The sequence below is a fragment of the Sinocyclocheilus grahami genome, unplaced genomic scaffold (genome assembly GCF_001515645.1).
Source record: "Sinocyclocheilus grahami isolate Dianchi unplaced genomic scaffold, SAMN03320097.WGS_v1.1 scaffold1308.1, whole genome shotgun sequence".
NCBI lineage: Eukaryota > Metazoa > Chordata > Actinopteri > Cypriniformes > Cyprinidae > Sinocyclocheilus > Sinocyclocheilus grahami.
Genome location: NW_015506487.1, coordinates 43,404 through 58,827, shown reverse-complemented (window position 1 = coordinate 58,827; position 15,424 = coordinate 43,404). Strand labels below are relative to the sequence as shown.

The following is a 15,424-nucleotide window of genomic DNA, read 5'->3' as shown; positions in this document are numbered from 1 at the left end:
GCTAGAGAATTTCACGGATAGGGTACAAAATAGTTAGGTTTAAAAAGATTATAAATTATATTGATTAGATGTCATTTTCAAAATGTTCTCCGCATATTACAAGAGCTTGTCACCCAGCGATAAGCACTGTTATTCAACGAAATTGACGTTAGAGAGTGGGATAGTCTTACAGATCCGAAACAGGGATTACTTTTTTTGTGGGCGGCGCCTATCTGGAGGCAGAAAATGACGGTTTTCAAGTGGCAGTCTATGGAGCCATGGAATAAAAGAAAAATATATTTTTCAAAATTCTGACTTTATTCTCGCAATTCCGAGATTATATCTCACAATTCTAATAAGGAAAAACAACTCGTCATTCTCTCTTTTCCCCTCGACTCTTCTGGCTTTTTCCCTCAGATTTGACAAACTCACTATTTTTGAGTTAAGTCGAGTTATAAAGTCTGAATTAGGAGATATAAACTTGCATTTGCGAGAAAAAAAAGTCAGAATTGTGAGATAAAGTAAATAGATATTATGTAAAAATGTTAATAGTAAGGTTTAAATAATATTTCTAATAGTAAGGTTTAAATAATATTTCATGCTGTAACTGTAGGGCTAATACAATATGTCCCCTATGAACAGCATATGTGAATATTATGTAGACATATTGTTTAAATCGAATTTATGCTTTAAAAGTAGAGTAATCATAACCGTTTTCATCCATAGTATGTCCATTTAAACGTCTGCGTTTAGCTTCAAATGACGACAGTATTCTATAAAAATTATTTGCATTCCGATCTTGACATCAAAAGGCACAAAAATATTTTTTTCTTTTATTCCATGGATTTTACCCGTTTCCCTCCACTTGTTCCCAGTGTTTTTCTGCAACCACTATGCGCGCGCAGCTGAAAGTGACGTAACTGTGACGTCTACTCTAAATTGGTCTATAAGGCGATACATTCTAAAACAACAGTCGCTTAAAAAAAAACTCACACTGGGGGCTCAGCTAGAATATTTTAAACTCCTGTGCGAAAGGGTTTTAATATGAACTATACAGAGACGAGATGAAAAGAAAATACCACGTAAACTTTTCTGAAGACAGTCAGTTCCCCTCAGAAACACATTCATATAGACCCCCGCAAATAAATATTGAGGATTTTCTTCCAAAAGTTGAACAGTGAGTGATCTGCGTACTACAGTATTTTTCTCTGTGCATCCGTCTTCAGCGTCTCTGGCCTGTGTTAACGGGCGTTTACAGACTTCATATTTTCACATAAATTACATTTTGGAAAATTATTGCATTGCAACGCAGTTTGTGCAAGTCCAGAACAGAGACGAGTTGCAATAAGACAAAAAACGTCCGGTTGCCGATCGCGTAAGATCCAGGGGAAGCTCCTTAAGTTCGGCCATCCTACACTGACCACTCGCTCGCACCAACAGGAGGAGGAGGAGGGTCATGCTACTCACTACACTGCACTCAACCTGAAGGACTCCTACACTTTCAGTCTTTGAGGACTGCAGAGACATGAAAATCAGTGCATACCGCAGGGATGGTATAATGGAAAATATTAGTAGTTTTGAAACCGTGAAATTTTCAAATCGCGGTATACCTTGAAACCGGTAATCGGCCCATGGCTATTAAGTAGTAATGTAATTGTTCTCCCCAAGTCTGTTTGACACCATTTAATTTCTAGTTATCATGACTTTTGTGATAAATGTGAAATTTCTCTCCTCTTTTTCAAGTTTACTATCTAGCATCACTTCTGTGCATCTCAGCATTATTCAGGGCTTCCACCGCCGACCCCGGAAAACTTGCTCAGGACCCCAAAATTCCACTCGCAGGTATGAAACCTAATGTTCTGTTTTGTTTTTCTAATGCAGCATAATAAACTTAATTAATTGTAATTAATCCACAGTCGGTGTCTAAATTAAACCATAGTCTGTGTCTAAACTATTCTCCACCCCCTAATTTAGTGTAGTAATTTTGTTCCACAAGTGTTGAAGGATTTATTAATAAGTGATCTTGCTAAAATCAGGATGCAATAATTACTTAATATTAATAACAAATCAAATATTGACCTGCCTTTATCATCTGGCTAAATTGGCAAAGCTAAATGCCCCACAGGCACAAAATGAGAAACAAATATAAACAATGTTATTATTGATCTTTTTCACTACAAATATGTATGTAAATTGTTTATACGTACAGGTAGATTCTAAGGATGAGTTAAGTTTACATAAATGTTTTTGCTTATGTGTGTGCTTTTTAATATGTTCTTTATCTTTTAATTAATGCTGTGTAGAGTCGGAGACCAAATGCTTACCATACTTAATGAAGTTCCACTAACTAACCAGATGAGGGCAGTATACCTCAGTGTTCAGTGACTTAAAGGGGTCATATGATGTGATTTCAAGTTTTCCTTTCTCTTTGGAGTGTTACAAGCTGATTGTGCATAGATCCCTGAAGTCTAAAGGCTCAAAACCAAAGAGATATTCTTTATCAAAGTTAAGACTCTGCCACGCCCCCCCTAAAACGGCTCTTTCTAACACGCCACCACATATCTACGTTACTATGTGAAAATATTTGCATAATGCCGCCCAAATGTTCACGCAAAGAAAGAAGGTGTGGTTTCAGTAACTGCAGTTAGTGTTGAAGCAGCCATGTCAGGGAGACGCTGTGTTTCTGTTAAGATTACTTACAACAGAACAGCAATGCATTTTATGGACGACCGTTTCGTGAACCTAGGAGAGGAGGTAATTTTGACTTTGCTATGACAATCTGGCGCTTCTGAATCAGCTACTGTTTTGTTAATAGTTTAAGTATTTGCTATTGACTGTTCAAATGCAGAGTTTTGCGCATCGTGTGTGTGTGTGTGTGAGTGTGAGCGAGCGAGCGAGCGAGAGAGAGAGAGAGAGAGTGCGCGAGAGAGAGAGGCTTAACAATACCTTTATTAAACCATTTCTCTTTCTTTCTTAATAATCACACAATAAGTTTCACATAAACAAACAATAAATATATACCTCCTTAAGAAATTTTTCTACAAATTCAAAATCAACAATTCATTTTCAATTTTACAAATCTTAATTCTAGCAGTTATCATCCCTTTTATTACCATCTCAGCATTTATTGGACCCATACCCAACATTTTATTTTTTCTAGTTTTCCAAATAAGACATCTTAGCTGACCCCAACACAAAATTCAGTAAACATTTTTCAATATCAATAAATAAATGATTCACCGTTTCTTCAATCCCACAAAATACACACACTTTCCCCACTGCTGGATTCAGGTGTGCCACGTGTCTGTTCGTAGCTATAGCCCCCCCGTATATCAATCTCCACTGCAAGTCTGCAGTACGCTTCTCAATCGGCAGTTTATACAAAGATCTCCAGCATGCCTTGAAGTTTGTCCCAAACACATCCGACCACCTCCAAGTCTTTACTCCTCTTAGCAGTGTCTGATGAGTCACTTTTACAGATGTTATATACAGATCTTTCTTCTTAATATCATGAAAAAGACCCAACTCGGGGTACTCAAATGATAAAACTGATTGTCCAGCATCCTCATTCTCTTCTTGTACAACAGCAGAGACTTTAATAGGTGGAAATTTATAATCACCATGCCGATCCAGTGACAGTGCCTCTCTACATGCACCTGGTAGAACTGCCCACACCTCCTCCATTATTCTTCTCAGAAGGCGCAGAGATCGAAGCCCAGTAACACTCTGCATTGTCTCAGCTGTTCTCCAACCATCACCACTTCTTAGATCCCCCAACTTGGTATATCGAGCCTTGACAAAACAGCTTTCCACAGATTTAGATGATAAAATCTTTGTTCTTATTAATGGGTTATGGAACAAAGGTTCCCCCATTATCCAGTCCTCGGGTTGTAAGATTTCTCTGTGTATAACAAATGTCTTTTTCCAAGCTATTATCATTGACTTATAAAAAGCTGTTAAATCCTTTAAATCCAGTTCATCAAGTTGCAATAAAAAACTGTTTATCATACAATAAACCAGACGTTTCCCGTAGAAGAGCACAAGCAACATTAATCCATCCAACATACTCTTCATACAACAGTCGCTTTACTGCTTTTAGTCGAAATGCATTTATGCGGCTTCGCACGTCTATCAGGCTTTGCCCTCCTTCATGCACTGGTAGATAAAGTGCAGGCCCAGGAATCCACTTTTGACCGGACCAGAATAAATCCACCAATTTCCTCTGAATGCTCTTAATCAAGTCATCCGGTGGCTCAAGTACATTCAGTCTATGCCATAACATAGAGGCAGTCAGATTATTTGCAATCAAGACTCTGCCCCTATAGGATAACTCGGGTAATAGCCAATTCCATTTAGACAACTTGGCAACAACCTTTTCCAGCATACCCTCCCAGTTCTTTTCTTTAGACTGATCATTACCTAAAAACACCCCCAACACTTTAATACCTTCCCTTCCCCATTTTAAACCTTCAGGAAGTTGAGGTGGTCCAGTATCAACCCAAGAACCCACCACAACCCCTTCACATTTTGTCCAGTTTACCTTAGCTGAAGTAATAAACATGTAATACATCATCAGCATATGCAGATACAGAATACCTTAACCCTGAATTATCACCAGGGATCATTAAACCTTTTAGCTCAGTTCTTAGCTTACACAATAAGGGTTCTATGGCTAAACTATAAAGTTGTCCTGATAGAGGACATCCCTGCCGGATTCCTCTTTCAACAGGAACTGGACAACTCAGGCCACCTCCTATCTTAAGCATTACTGAAGCCCCTTCATGCAGTAATTTTATCCAAGAAATTATCTCCTCCCCAAATCCAAAGGCTTTTAAGACATTAAAAAGATACTCATGACCCACACGGTCAAAGGCTTTCTCTTGGTCAATAGATAAAAAACCCACATCAAGATTATTTCTAAAAGATATATCAATTACATCCCTCATAAGAAACAAATTGTCCATTATTGTACGCCCCGGAATACAGTAAGTTTGTTCTCTTTCCACCACAATATGCAAAACATTTTTAATTCTATTAGCCAAACATTTAGAGAGTATTTTTTTAGTCTAAACACATTAAAGACACTGGGCGCCAATTCTTTAACAACCCTAGGTCTCTACTTTTTGGCAGGAGTGATAACACAGCTCTCTGACATCTGATTGGTAAACAACCTCTTTTAAAACATTCACAAAATACATTATACAAATCTTCACCTAAAACACCCCAAAAAACTTTATAAAATTCTGCTGGTAAAACATTGACTCCTGGTGACTTTCCTGTAGAAAGCTGTTGCACAGCCTTTGACAGTTCATCAAAAGAAATCATTATGTCAAATGACTTTTTGTCCTCGGATCTTAATTTAGGAAGATCCCTTAAGAGCTGGTCCATACATCCAATGTCACAGTCCATATTACCAAACAGTTCTTTATAAAATTCTATACCCATCTTTCTCATTTCAATTGGGTCTGAAGTAATTGTTCCATTTTTCCTTCTAAGATGAAGCATATATTTCTTTTGTGCTTTCTTTCGTTCAAGTCCAAAAAAATAAGCAGTTGGAGCATCCATTTCTTTAATCGAAGATATTCTAGCTCTTACTAGTGCACCTTTAACTCTTTCTTCCAACAGTGACTTCAATTCCATTTTTTTCTTTTTTAAAACATTCATTGAACCATGATCATCAACATCAATCAATCTTCTTTCCATTTCATTAATCTCATTATCCACATTTTTTACATTCCTCTTCAGAGTAAAAGTAGTATTATAAGAAAACTGTTGACAAAAAACTTTAATCTGTGCTTTTCCCACCTCCCACCACTGTCAGATTTTCAAAATTATTTTTCCTTCGTCTCCATATTTCCCAAAAAGAACTGAATTTCTCAAAAAAAATCTTTATCTTGTAATAATTTTATATTAAAATGCCAATAAAAATTAGGTCTTGAAACATTTACAATATTATAATCTAGAGTCACCATATGATGATCTGAAAAACCATTCGGAAATATATCACTATTAATAACTCTCTTCATTTCTGATTTTCTTTATATATAACCTATCCAATCTAGCACCTGTCACAACAGAATCTAATATCTTTACCCAAGTATATTGCTTCACCAACTTATTTCTACTTCTCCACACATCTTCTAAATTCAAATCATTTATAATATCAAGAAGTAGCTTACTAGATTTCGAGTGAGGCTCTTCCCCATTCCTATCAAATACAAAATTTGTTGTACAGTTCCAATCACCTCCTATTATAACACATATTTCCATCATCAAATTATTTTATTGCATCATTTAGTTTTCGAAATGTTATTTCACGATTCAATCCTATGTTTGGAGCATACACATTAACAAAAAGGAATTTAACACTTTTAATTTCTGCTAGAACCATTAAAACTCTACCTTTTTCTATCTCTTTTGTCGTCACAACTTTTAAATCCAAAGATTTTGAGAAAAGAATTGCAACACCCATACTAAAATTTGTTCCATGACTTAATCTGCACTCTCCTTCCCACCATCTATACCACTCTATTTCATTATTACTATCAGAGTGTGTTTCTTGTAAAAAAAATTACTTTTACTTCATTTAATTTAATAAATTCAGAAAGCATTGCTCTTTTAACCCTCTCTTCCTCTATTGACATTTAAGGATCCTACTCTTACAACCTACATAAACAGGTTCCAGAAGATGGAAAAAAAACAGATAGAAAGAAGAGAAGAAAAAGAATCACCCTTAGTGGTTTACACATCATTAGCCAAATTTATTGAAATTTCCTTTTCTTGGGAGTTTTCCCCTTTCTTATTTTCATGACAAGCTTTTTCAATCGAAATCTCTTCCTCTTGTTTAGTTTGTCCTCTCCTACTCGCTTCATCCTGTACAAAACAGAACTTTCAAACTTCTTCATATCAGCAAAGTAATTCTTCACTTCTACTACTTTCCCAAATGTCTCATCCAAAAAACCATCTATCTCTTCCAGAGAATAAAACTGCTCACAACCCATCTGAGATAAATTTGACATATCTGATACATCTGACAAAGCATCATCCTCACTTTCTTCCTCTCTTTCAGTATTAACAATTTCTCCTATTTGTTTGCTCTCCAAATTCACTATACTTTCAGCACTTGATTTATCCATATCAACTAACATCACTTCTACACCAGTTTCTAACCTTTCCACCTGCTCTGCCTCCTTCACAGCTTCTGTCATCACCATCTCTTCTACTACTTGTGCCTCCCCATTAACCTTTTCTACCACCTTAAATGCTTCCGTAGTAGGCCTGTTCTCACTTTCAGTACTAACATTACTTGAAACTTCTTCATTACGCACATTTTGATCCTCAGTTCCCACTGATTCTCCAACAGTTTCTTCCACCCTACCATTCTCATCATTACTTTGACCTGCCTCATTCCTCACCCCTTCTCTATGTGGACATAACAATCGTACATGTCCTACTGATCCGCACTCAAAACGCATTTCCCCCGTGCTCGCATACAACATGTACGATTTTCCCTCATACACGCAACGGAAAGACACATTTAATGTCGGCTCATTCAAAAACATAAACACCTGCCGTCTGAATGATAACACATGCTTCAAGGACTCATGTTTATAACCAAGCGGAACCATCCTAATTCCACTTGTAAACTTTTCATGCCTCGATAACTCACGCTGTATATCTTCATCTGGAATAAATGGCGGGACATTTGAAATTGTTACTCTTACCGTTGGCGCTACTAAAGGTTGAACAAAATGCTTCCGTAGTAGGCCTGTTCTCACTTTCAGTACTAACATTACTTGAAACTTCTTCATTACGCACATTTTGATCCTCAGTTCCCACTGATTCTCCAACAGTTTCTTCCACCCTACCATTCTCATCATTACTTTGACCTGCCTCATTCCTCACCCCTTCTCTATGTGGACATGACAATCATACATGTCCTACTGATCTGCACTCAAAACAGCGCATTTCCCCCGTGCTCGCATACAACATGTACGATTTTCCCTCATACACGCAACGGAAAGACACATTTAATGTCGGCTCATTCAAAAACATAAACACCTGCCGTCTGAATGATAACACATGCTTCAAGGACTCATGTTTATAACCAAGCGGAACCATCCTAATTCCACTTGTAAACTTTTCATGCCTCGATAACTCACGCTGTATATCTTCATCTGGAATAAATGGCGGGACATTTGAAATTGTTACTCTTACCGTTGGCGCTACTAAAGGTTGAACAATAACAAAAGCTCCACTTACCACTATGCCGCTTTCTACCAAACGAAATACCAGTTGCTCCTCCTTCAAAAAGACCACCACGGCCTTATTCATCCTAGACGCTGAAACAATGTTTTCATGTCCCACTCGTTCAGCTACGTCCAGCAACACATCCTCCACCTTTACTTCCGCTTATGTGATGCATCTAATTCCGTGACAGAGCGACAGAGACGGCATTCGCACATCCAGGTGCGATGCCATCCCTGCTCTCGCCACGTGAAACCTACTACTCAACAGTCAAAACTCACACTAAACTTCGCTTCTACAATAAATATTAAATTTGAATATCCATTTCACTCAAAAGAAAAATTGAAAGGCAATAGAAAAGTCCATATAAACCCCCCTCACGTTACACCTCTCCCACTTCAAAACCGGAAATTAGGAGAGAGCGAGAGCGAGAGAGAGCGACACATCACAGTGGAGTCAGCTGTCTTAGTGGCTTGTGTACTGCTAACGCATATTCATCACTGTGTCTGTCACGAGACTCTGTTCCCCTTTCGGACTCTGTCTTTACATTTATTTTGAAAGATGATTATGGTAAGGGGCGTTACATTTCCGATGAGTGCTTGCGGTGTTCGGCCAATCACAATGCACTGGGTCAGCTGGCCAATCAGAGCAGACTGCGCTTGTCGGAAGGAGGGACTTTGTAGAAAACGAAGCGTTTGAGAGAGGCGGGGCATAGAGGACTTACAATAATGTGCAGTATTTGAAAAATAATGTGTTTTTTGAACATTAAAGCATGTCAACATATTCTTTACACCAAATACACAAAATAATGATCTTTAAAAAAGCATCATATGACCCCTTTAAGTCTTACAGTTTTTTTTCAATTGCTAACGAGCATTTACCAATACTTAAAGGGATAGTTCACCCAAAAATGAAAATTAGCCCATTATCTAATCAACAAATAGTAGAAGAACAGTGTTTAGGAAACCTGTTTAAAATTAGTAATATTTAATTATTTTTAAATGTAATTATATTTAGTGTCATAGCTAAATTTAGCAATTTTATACAGTCATTTGTCCTGAAATTATATGAGGGTAGAATAGCTTCAGAACATCAAAATAATGTTTTTCTTTGAATACCACTAGATGGCAGTGAAGACCTTTTTATTCCAGTTAACAGTTTTTGTAGCAGCACTGAAAATGTTTTTTTTTTCCATTTTATTTGCCTTGTCATTTCAGAGAGAGACAACTGGGAACTGTGCAATAAATGCAACATGATGAGGCCAAAGAGGTCACACCACTGCAGCCGCTGTGGCCACTGTGTCCGTCGCATGGACCACCACTGTCCCTGGTAAAACTTTAACAAGAAATAGAAATAATACACTACTACAAGCATTTGAGTGAGCACAGCAGTCTTTAAAAAAAGTTCTGTATCTATATATTATCCATGTATTTTTGTGCTTGTGAGAAAACAAATAATTTAGTTATTAACAGTGACCAAAAAAAAAGTTAATTTTATACCGGTACTCTAAGGCTTGTTATCTGTATGTGAGACATGTTGAGATTTTTACGACCGTTTAGGATCCAAACTGAAATCTGGCCTGTTGACCCATGTTCACAGTATAACCTTAAAAGACCCTGTACCCCAGACAGCTTTACATTCCTGGTGGATTTTGTATAGAGCAAGTTTAATGAAGTCTCTGTAGAGAGGCAAAACAGAGGGAGAGGTGATATCAAGTGACCAGAGAAGCCTGTGTTAAGTCCAGCCATTATGGTAAGGGGCGTTACATTTCCGATGAGTGCTTGCGGTGTTCGGCCAATCACAATGCACTGGGTCAGCTGGCCAATCAGAGCAGACTGCGCTTGTCGGAAGGAGGGACTTTGTAGAAAACGAAGCGTTTGAGAGAGGCGGGGCATAGAGGACTTACAATAATGTGCAGTATTTGAAAAATAATGTGTTTTTTGAACATTAAAGCATGTCAACATATTCTTTACACCAAATACACAAAATAATGATCTTTAAAAAAGCATCATATGACCCCTTTAAGTCTTACAGTTTTTTTTCAATTGCTAACGAGCATTTACCAATACTTAAAGGGATAGTTCACCCAAAAATGAAAATTAGCCCATTATCTAATCAACAAATAGTAGAAGAACAGTGTTTAGGAAACCTGTTTAAAATTAGTAATATTTAATTATTTTTAAATGTAATTATATTTAGTGTCATAGCTAAATTTAGCAATTTTATACAGTCATTTGTCCTGAAATTATATGAGGGTAGAATAGCTTCAGAACATCAAAATAATGTTTTTCTTTGAATACCACTAGATGGCAGTGAAGACCTTTTTATTCCAGTTAACAGTTTTTGTAGCAGCACTGAAAATGTTTTTTTTTTCCATTTTATTTGCCTTGTCATTTCAGAGAGAGACAACTGGGAACTGTGCAATAAATGCAACATGATGAGGCCAAAGAGGTCACACCACTGCAGCCGCTGTGGCCACTGTGTCCGTCGCATGGACCACCACTGTCCCTGGTAAAACTTTAACAAGAAATAGAAATAATACACTACTACAAGCATTTGAGTGAGCACAGCAGTCTTTAAAAAAAGTTCTGTATCTATATATTATCCATGTATTTTTGTGCTTGTGAGAAAACAAATAATTTAGTTATTAACAGTGACCAAAAAAAAAGTTAATTTTATACCGGTACTCTAAGGCTTGTTATCTGTATGTGAGACATGTTGAGATTTTTACGACCGTTTAGGATCCAAACTGAAATCTGGCCTGATGACCCAAGTTCACAGTATAAGCTTAAAAGACCCTGTACCCCAGACAGCTTTACATTCCTGGTGGATTTTGTATAGAGCAAGTTTAATGAAGTCTCTGTAGAGAGGCAAAACAGAGGGAGAGGTGATATCAAGTGACCAGAGAAGCCTGTGTTAAGTCCAGCCCTACAGTACAGCTGATGAAGGCTGCTGTCTGTCTGTACTCAGCAAATCGTGACTCCCTGTCATCGCCTGTAATGGCCGAGGGAAGAGGAGGAAAAAACGTGGCCATATCGTTTTCTGTATTAGTTTTACTAACAGTTCATCTTGCTCTCTCTCTTGGCCCTCTCTGCCCTATTCTTATGTTCCTTATTCTGGTGGTGCTTCCTGTGGCGTGATCTGTCTTAAAGGGATAGATCACTCAAAAATGACAATTTTGTCATCTTTTACTCACCCTCAAGTTGTTCCAAACATGTAGGAATATCTTTCTGCTGAATACAAACGAAGATGTTTTGAATGGACATAAAACTAATCTGATGATCAGAGCCTTTTGCCCTGATCATCAGATTAATTATTGTGCCTTTAATCCCAACAGTAGGGGTGCTTTTCACAAAGAATACCATACTTTTACATATTTTTTATTTATTAAAAAAAACTTTTGATTTAATTACCTTGAACAAAACCGAAAACCATTAATAAGATCTTTGTCTCATAATATTTTTGGTAATTTGAAAAATTCTCATTTGCTACATAATTCTCTAAAAACAAAAAAACATTAAATATTAGATTTACTTTGTATTGCTGCTCGCGATCATCTCAAGGACCATCCAAATTTACATGTACATAGTGAAACGTGAATGTTTAGAAAAGTTCCATAGTTGTGAATTTAGTCAAATCAGGTAAAGTTTCCTGTGTGGAGTGCTGCTTGTGTGCCTTGTGGAGTTTCTACCTATTTAAAGTGCTCTAAAATAGTTTTATGTTGTTTATGAGGTTTTACATCCTTAGAACATGTAGCAAGTGCACTTTAAAATAGCCAGGTGCTCACTAGGTTGTCTTGTAGCAAGGTGCTCACTAGGTTGTGAAATAGACCTCGTTTATATCCGTTTAGGTAATAAAGTAGTGTATTTAATTTGGAATTCTTATTATAAGTTATTAAAAATAGCTAAAACATTTCTGTCTCTGTCTGTGCAGGATTAATAACTGTGTTGGGGAGGATAACCACTGGCTCTTTTTGCAGCTGTGTTTTTACACTCAGGTTCTGAGTCTTTACACTCTGGTGTTGGACTTCTGCCAGTACTACTACTACCAGCCCCTGTCCTCGGTGAACCGGGTAAGACCGTCTTTCATTTACACACCTCCATTTATACTGTCCCAAAGTCACTGTAAGTTTTATAGGTTTAAATAATTGAAAAAATATTTTAAAGTGCACTTTTTCCGTTAGAGTTATGTGGGTGGACCTCAGCTTCACTGCACACACTGTTTTAGGCAAACACAGTACATGTGGGCCATGACATGGTAAAATCCATAAACAAGCATTTTTTTTTATGTTGATGACAGTATTATGGCATAGTGATATTAACTAACAATAATGTACCTCAAAGAAGCACAAATAAAGATATAGGTGCAAACAGAATACAGTGACGTCAACCTTGGTTTTAATAAGCAGTTATTATTTTATGACACAGAACGCGTTGGTGAAACTCATGCATCTAGCAAGAACTTAATACACAAAATAGTCATATTGATTCAAGCATTTAACATTTATGAATGAATTAAATGTCAGTAGCCTAATGAACAATACTGTACAAATTATAGCGATCACGAGGTCGTTCATATTCTATCCCAAACGCGTACAGTAAAGTGGATACAGTATAGCCTACAACACCCCATCAGTTATATTCAGGTCAGTAGTGCCACCTGTCCGCGCAGTTTTGTAACTTTAACTTTTATGTCGAGATCACGAGAAAATGAAGTCATTATAACGAGAAAACAACTCTCGTTATGTCGATATAACGAGAAAATTAAGTCGTTATAACGAGAAAACAAGAAGGGAAAAAAAAGAATGCATGACCGCTTAGAACTTCCGTAGAAATGACATGCCGTCGTATAAATACCATAAGGCTATTTAGTTTGCTTAATGAAAGAACAAGGTATAGACATGTTCTATAAGAAAGGTAACTTTAAATGACTTCGGTTGTGATCTGGCGCTAGAGAGAAAATATAATTAAATAAAATGATCTTGACCTTCAAGGGGGGCGGGGGATGCCGTTGGGGGGGTGGGCCGCCCCCCTAAAATAATGGCAGGGGAAACATTGAATAGGGTACTTTTCAGTTACATTTTACATATTTGCTTATTATTTGGATGGTTATTAGTACAATGGTTTGGCAACTTTTGGCTTTGTAATTTATTAATGAATCAAAAAAGCAGATGATGTGATTTCAAGTTCATTCATCACAATTGATATGGATAGTCAGTCAGGTGCATTGCATTGTGAGATACAGTACAATATGCATAACATTTTGATAGTTATGCAGAAATATTAAATATTTTAAATATTATATGGTAGTATGCTATTTTTCATTTAGCCAATTTTATTATTCTGTGGTTTAGTAGAATCTTCTCAATGGAGGCTGATAATTAACACTGGATTTGCACCACTTAACTGAGATTAGGGAGCTGCAGGTGGTATCAGCATTACTGTTCAGTACTGAATAAGCTGTTACTTTGAATGAGAGAAACGTAATACAAATTGTATTTGCATGCAGTGATCAGTTATACTGGTCTGATGCCATATCACTTCATCCAAAACACACCTGCAAACAGCAAATTCACAGAGTTTGGTCCTTTTCTTATAGCTGTAATATTTTCGACAGACTAGGGATGTCAGTTTTCAATCATTTCCATGATCGATCGTTGTTTAAATTAATGATCAATTAATCGTTAAACCTTAATACTGCAAAATGCGTCTATTGCAGTGGCATATAGTCACCGGCATGACAGGATGTGCAAATGCTACTCAAAACACCAACTTCCTCACCCGAATGAAAGGGGGTTTTAGTCTAAATAAAAGGCTAGTAGTAGGATTGTAAAATGAAAAGATGTGATTATGATCATTTGATAAAAGGAAGAGAGTGCACCGTATTTACGTTTGGGATCATTTTACTTCGTTGGCAGTTTCATATTCTGTCACAGAGACCACTGAATACGCCTTTTTAAATGGTTTCATGGTGCTCGTTGTTATATTGTAAAACATAATCGCAATGTTTGCAATTAAAATTATCGCCATTTAAAATAAAATGATCTCAAACGTAACTGCGGCGTGTGGGGCTGTGCGGTAAGTGAACCTCTTCCACTGATGCTCATATGAAACATGTTTATGTGAATATTATGACACAAGTGAGGTACAAAGCTTTGTTTATAAGATAAATAATTGGTTAGCATGCAAATGTTACATCATGACCATGCTTTTGGATTCATTAATGACGCATGCACAAAAATTAATAATTCGTAGGAACAAATTAACAAGTTGTAATGAATTATATATATATATATATATATATATATAATTAGCTTTTCTGACCCATGCTCAAAAACCCTCCAATGTGGCTGAATTACAACAAATCTGCATAGATGAGTGGACCAAAATTCCTCCACAGCGCTGTAACAGACTCACTGCAAGTTATCGCAAACGCTTGATTGCAGTTGTTGCTGCTAAGGGTGGCCCAACCAGTTTTTAGGTTTAGGGGGCAAACACTTATTCACACAGGGCCATGTAGTTTTGGATTTTGTTTTCCCTTAATAATAAAAGCCTTCATTTAAAAACTGCATGTTGTGTTCACTTGTGTTTTCTTTTACTAATATTTAAATTAGTTTGATGATCTGAAACATTAAAGTGTGACAAACATGCAAAAAAATAAGAAATCAGGAAGGGGGCCAACACTTGTTCACACCACTGTATATAATTAGCTTTTCTGACCATTTACAAACTGTGTAATTTGCTTGATATTTGGAATATTGGGAGAAAACATGAAGATATGAGAAAAGAGATGGGCTCTGTCCTGCCTGTGTCCCACGGCCCTGTCAAAGCGCAGAGCCCGATATGAAACAATTATTTGGGGAAGTTATAATTAAACATGACTTTCTTTTGAAAACATGAGTTTCTATTGCTTTCCATGTTGAATGACATTTTACTTTTTCTATTTTTATGGACTTTTAAAGTTTGGATCACATTAAAAGCACAATTTGTACATCAGTGAATTATTTTCGCAAAAGATCCAGCCCCGCCCCGCCACGTCACTCACAGTCGCTTGAATGTGTTTTTCTCATGAGCCACAAGTGTGAGCCAAAAGTAGTGAGTGATAATGCGATTTCACCATTTTGAAAAAATCTAATAAAATTATAAATTTTTCAGCCCTCTACGAACACCTTGGCAATTGAATATATATATATATATAT

At 36.8% G+C, this 15,424-nt stretch overlaps 1 protein-coding gene across 1 annotated transcript in view; it reads left to right on the top strand.

The window, feature by feature from the left end:
* The window catches only part of LOC107569070 (probable palmitoyltransferase ZDHHC21), a 56,524-nt gene that overhangs the window by 7,757 nt on the left and 33,343 nt on the right, over positions 1 to 15,424 (top strand). The window contains exons 4-6 of the mRNA XM_016255069.1: positions 1,723 to 1,821; positions 9,444 to 9,555; positions 12,160 to 12,298. Coding sequence (XP_016110555.1) covers positions 1,723 to 1,821; positions 9,444 to 9,555; positions 12,160 to 12,298 — 350 coding nt within the window. The remainder of the gene's footprint in view (positions 1 to 1,722; positions 1,822 to 9,443; positions 9,556 to 12,159; positions 12,299 to 15,424) is intronic.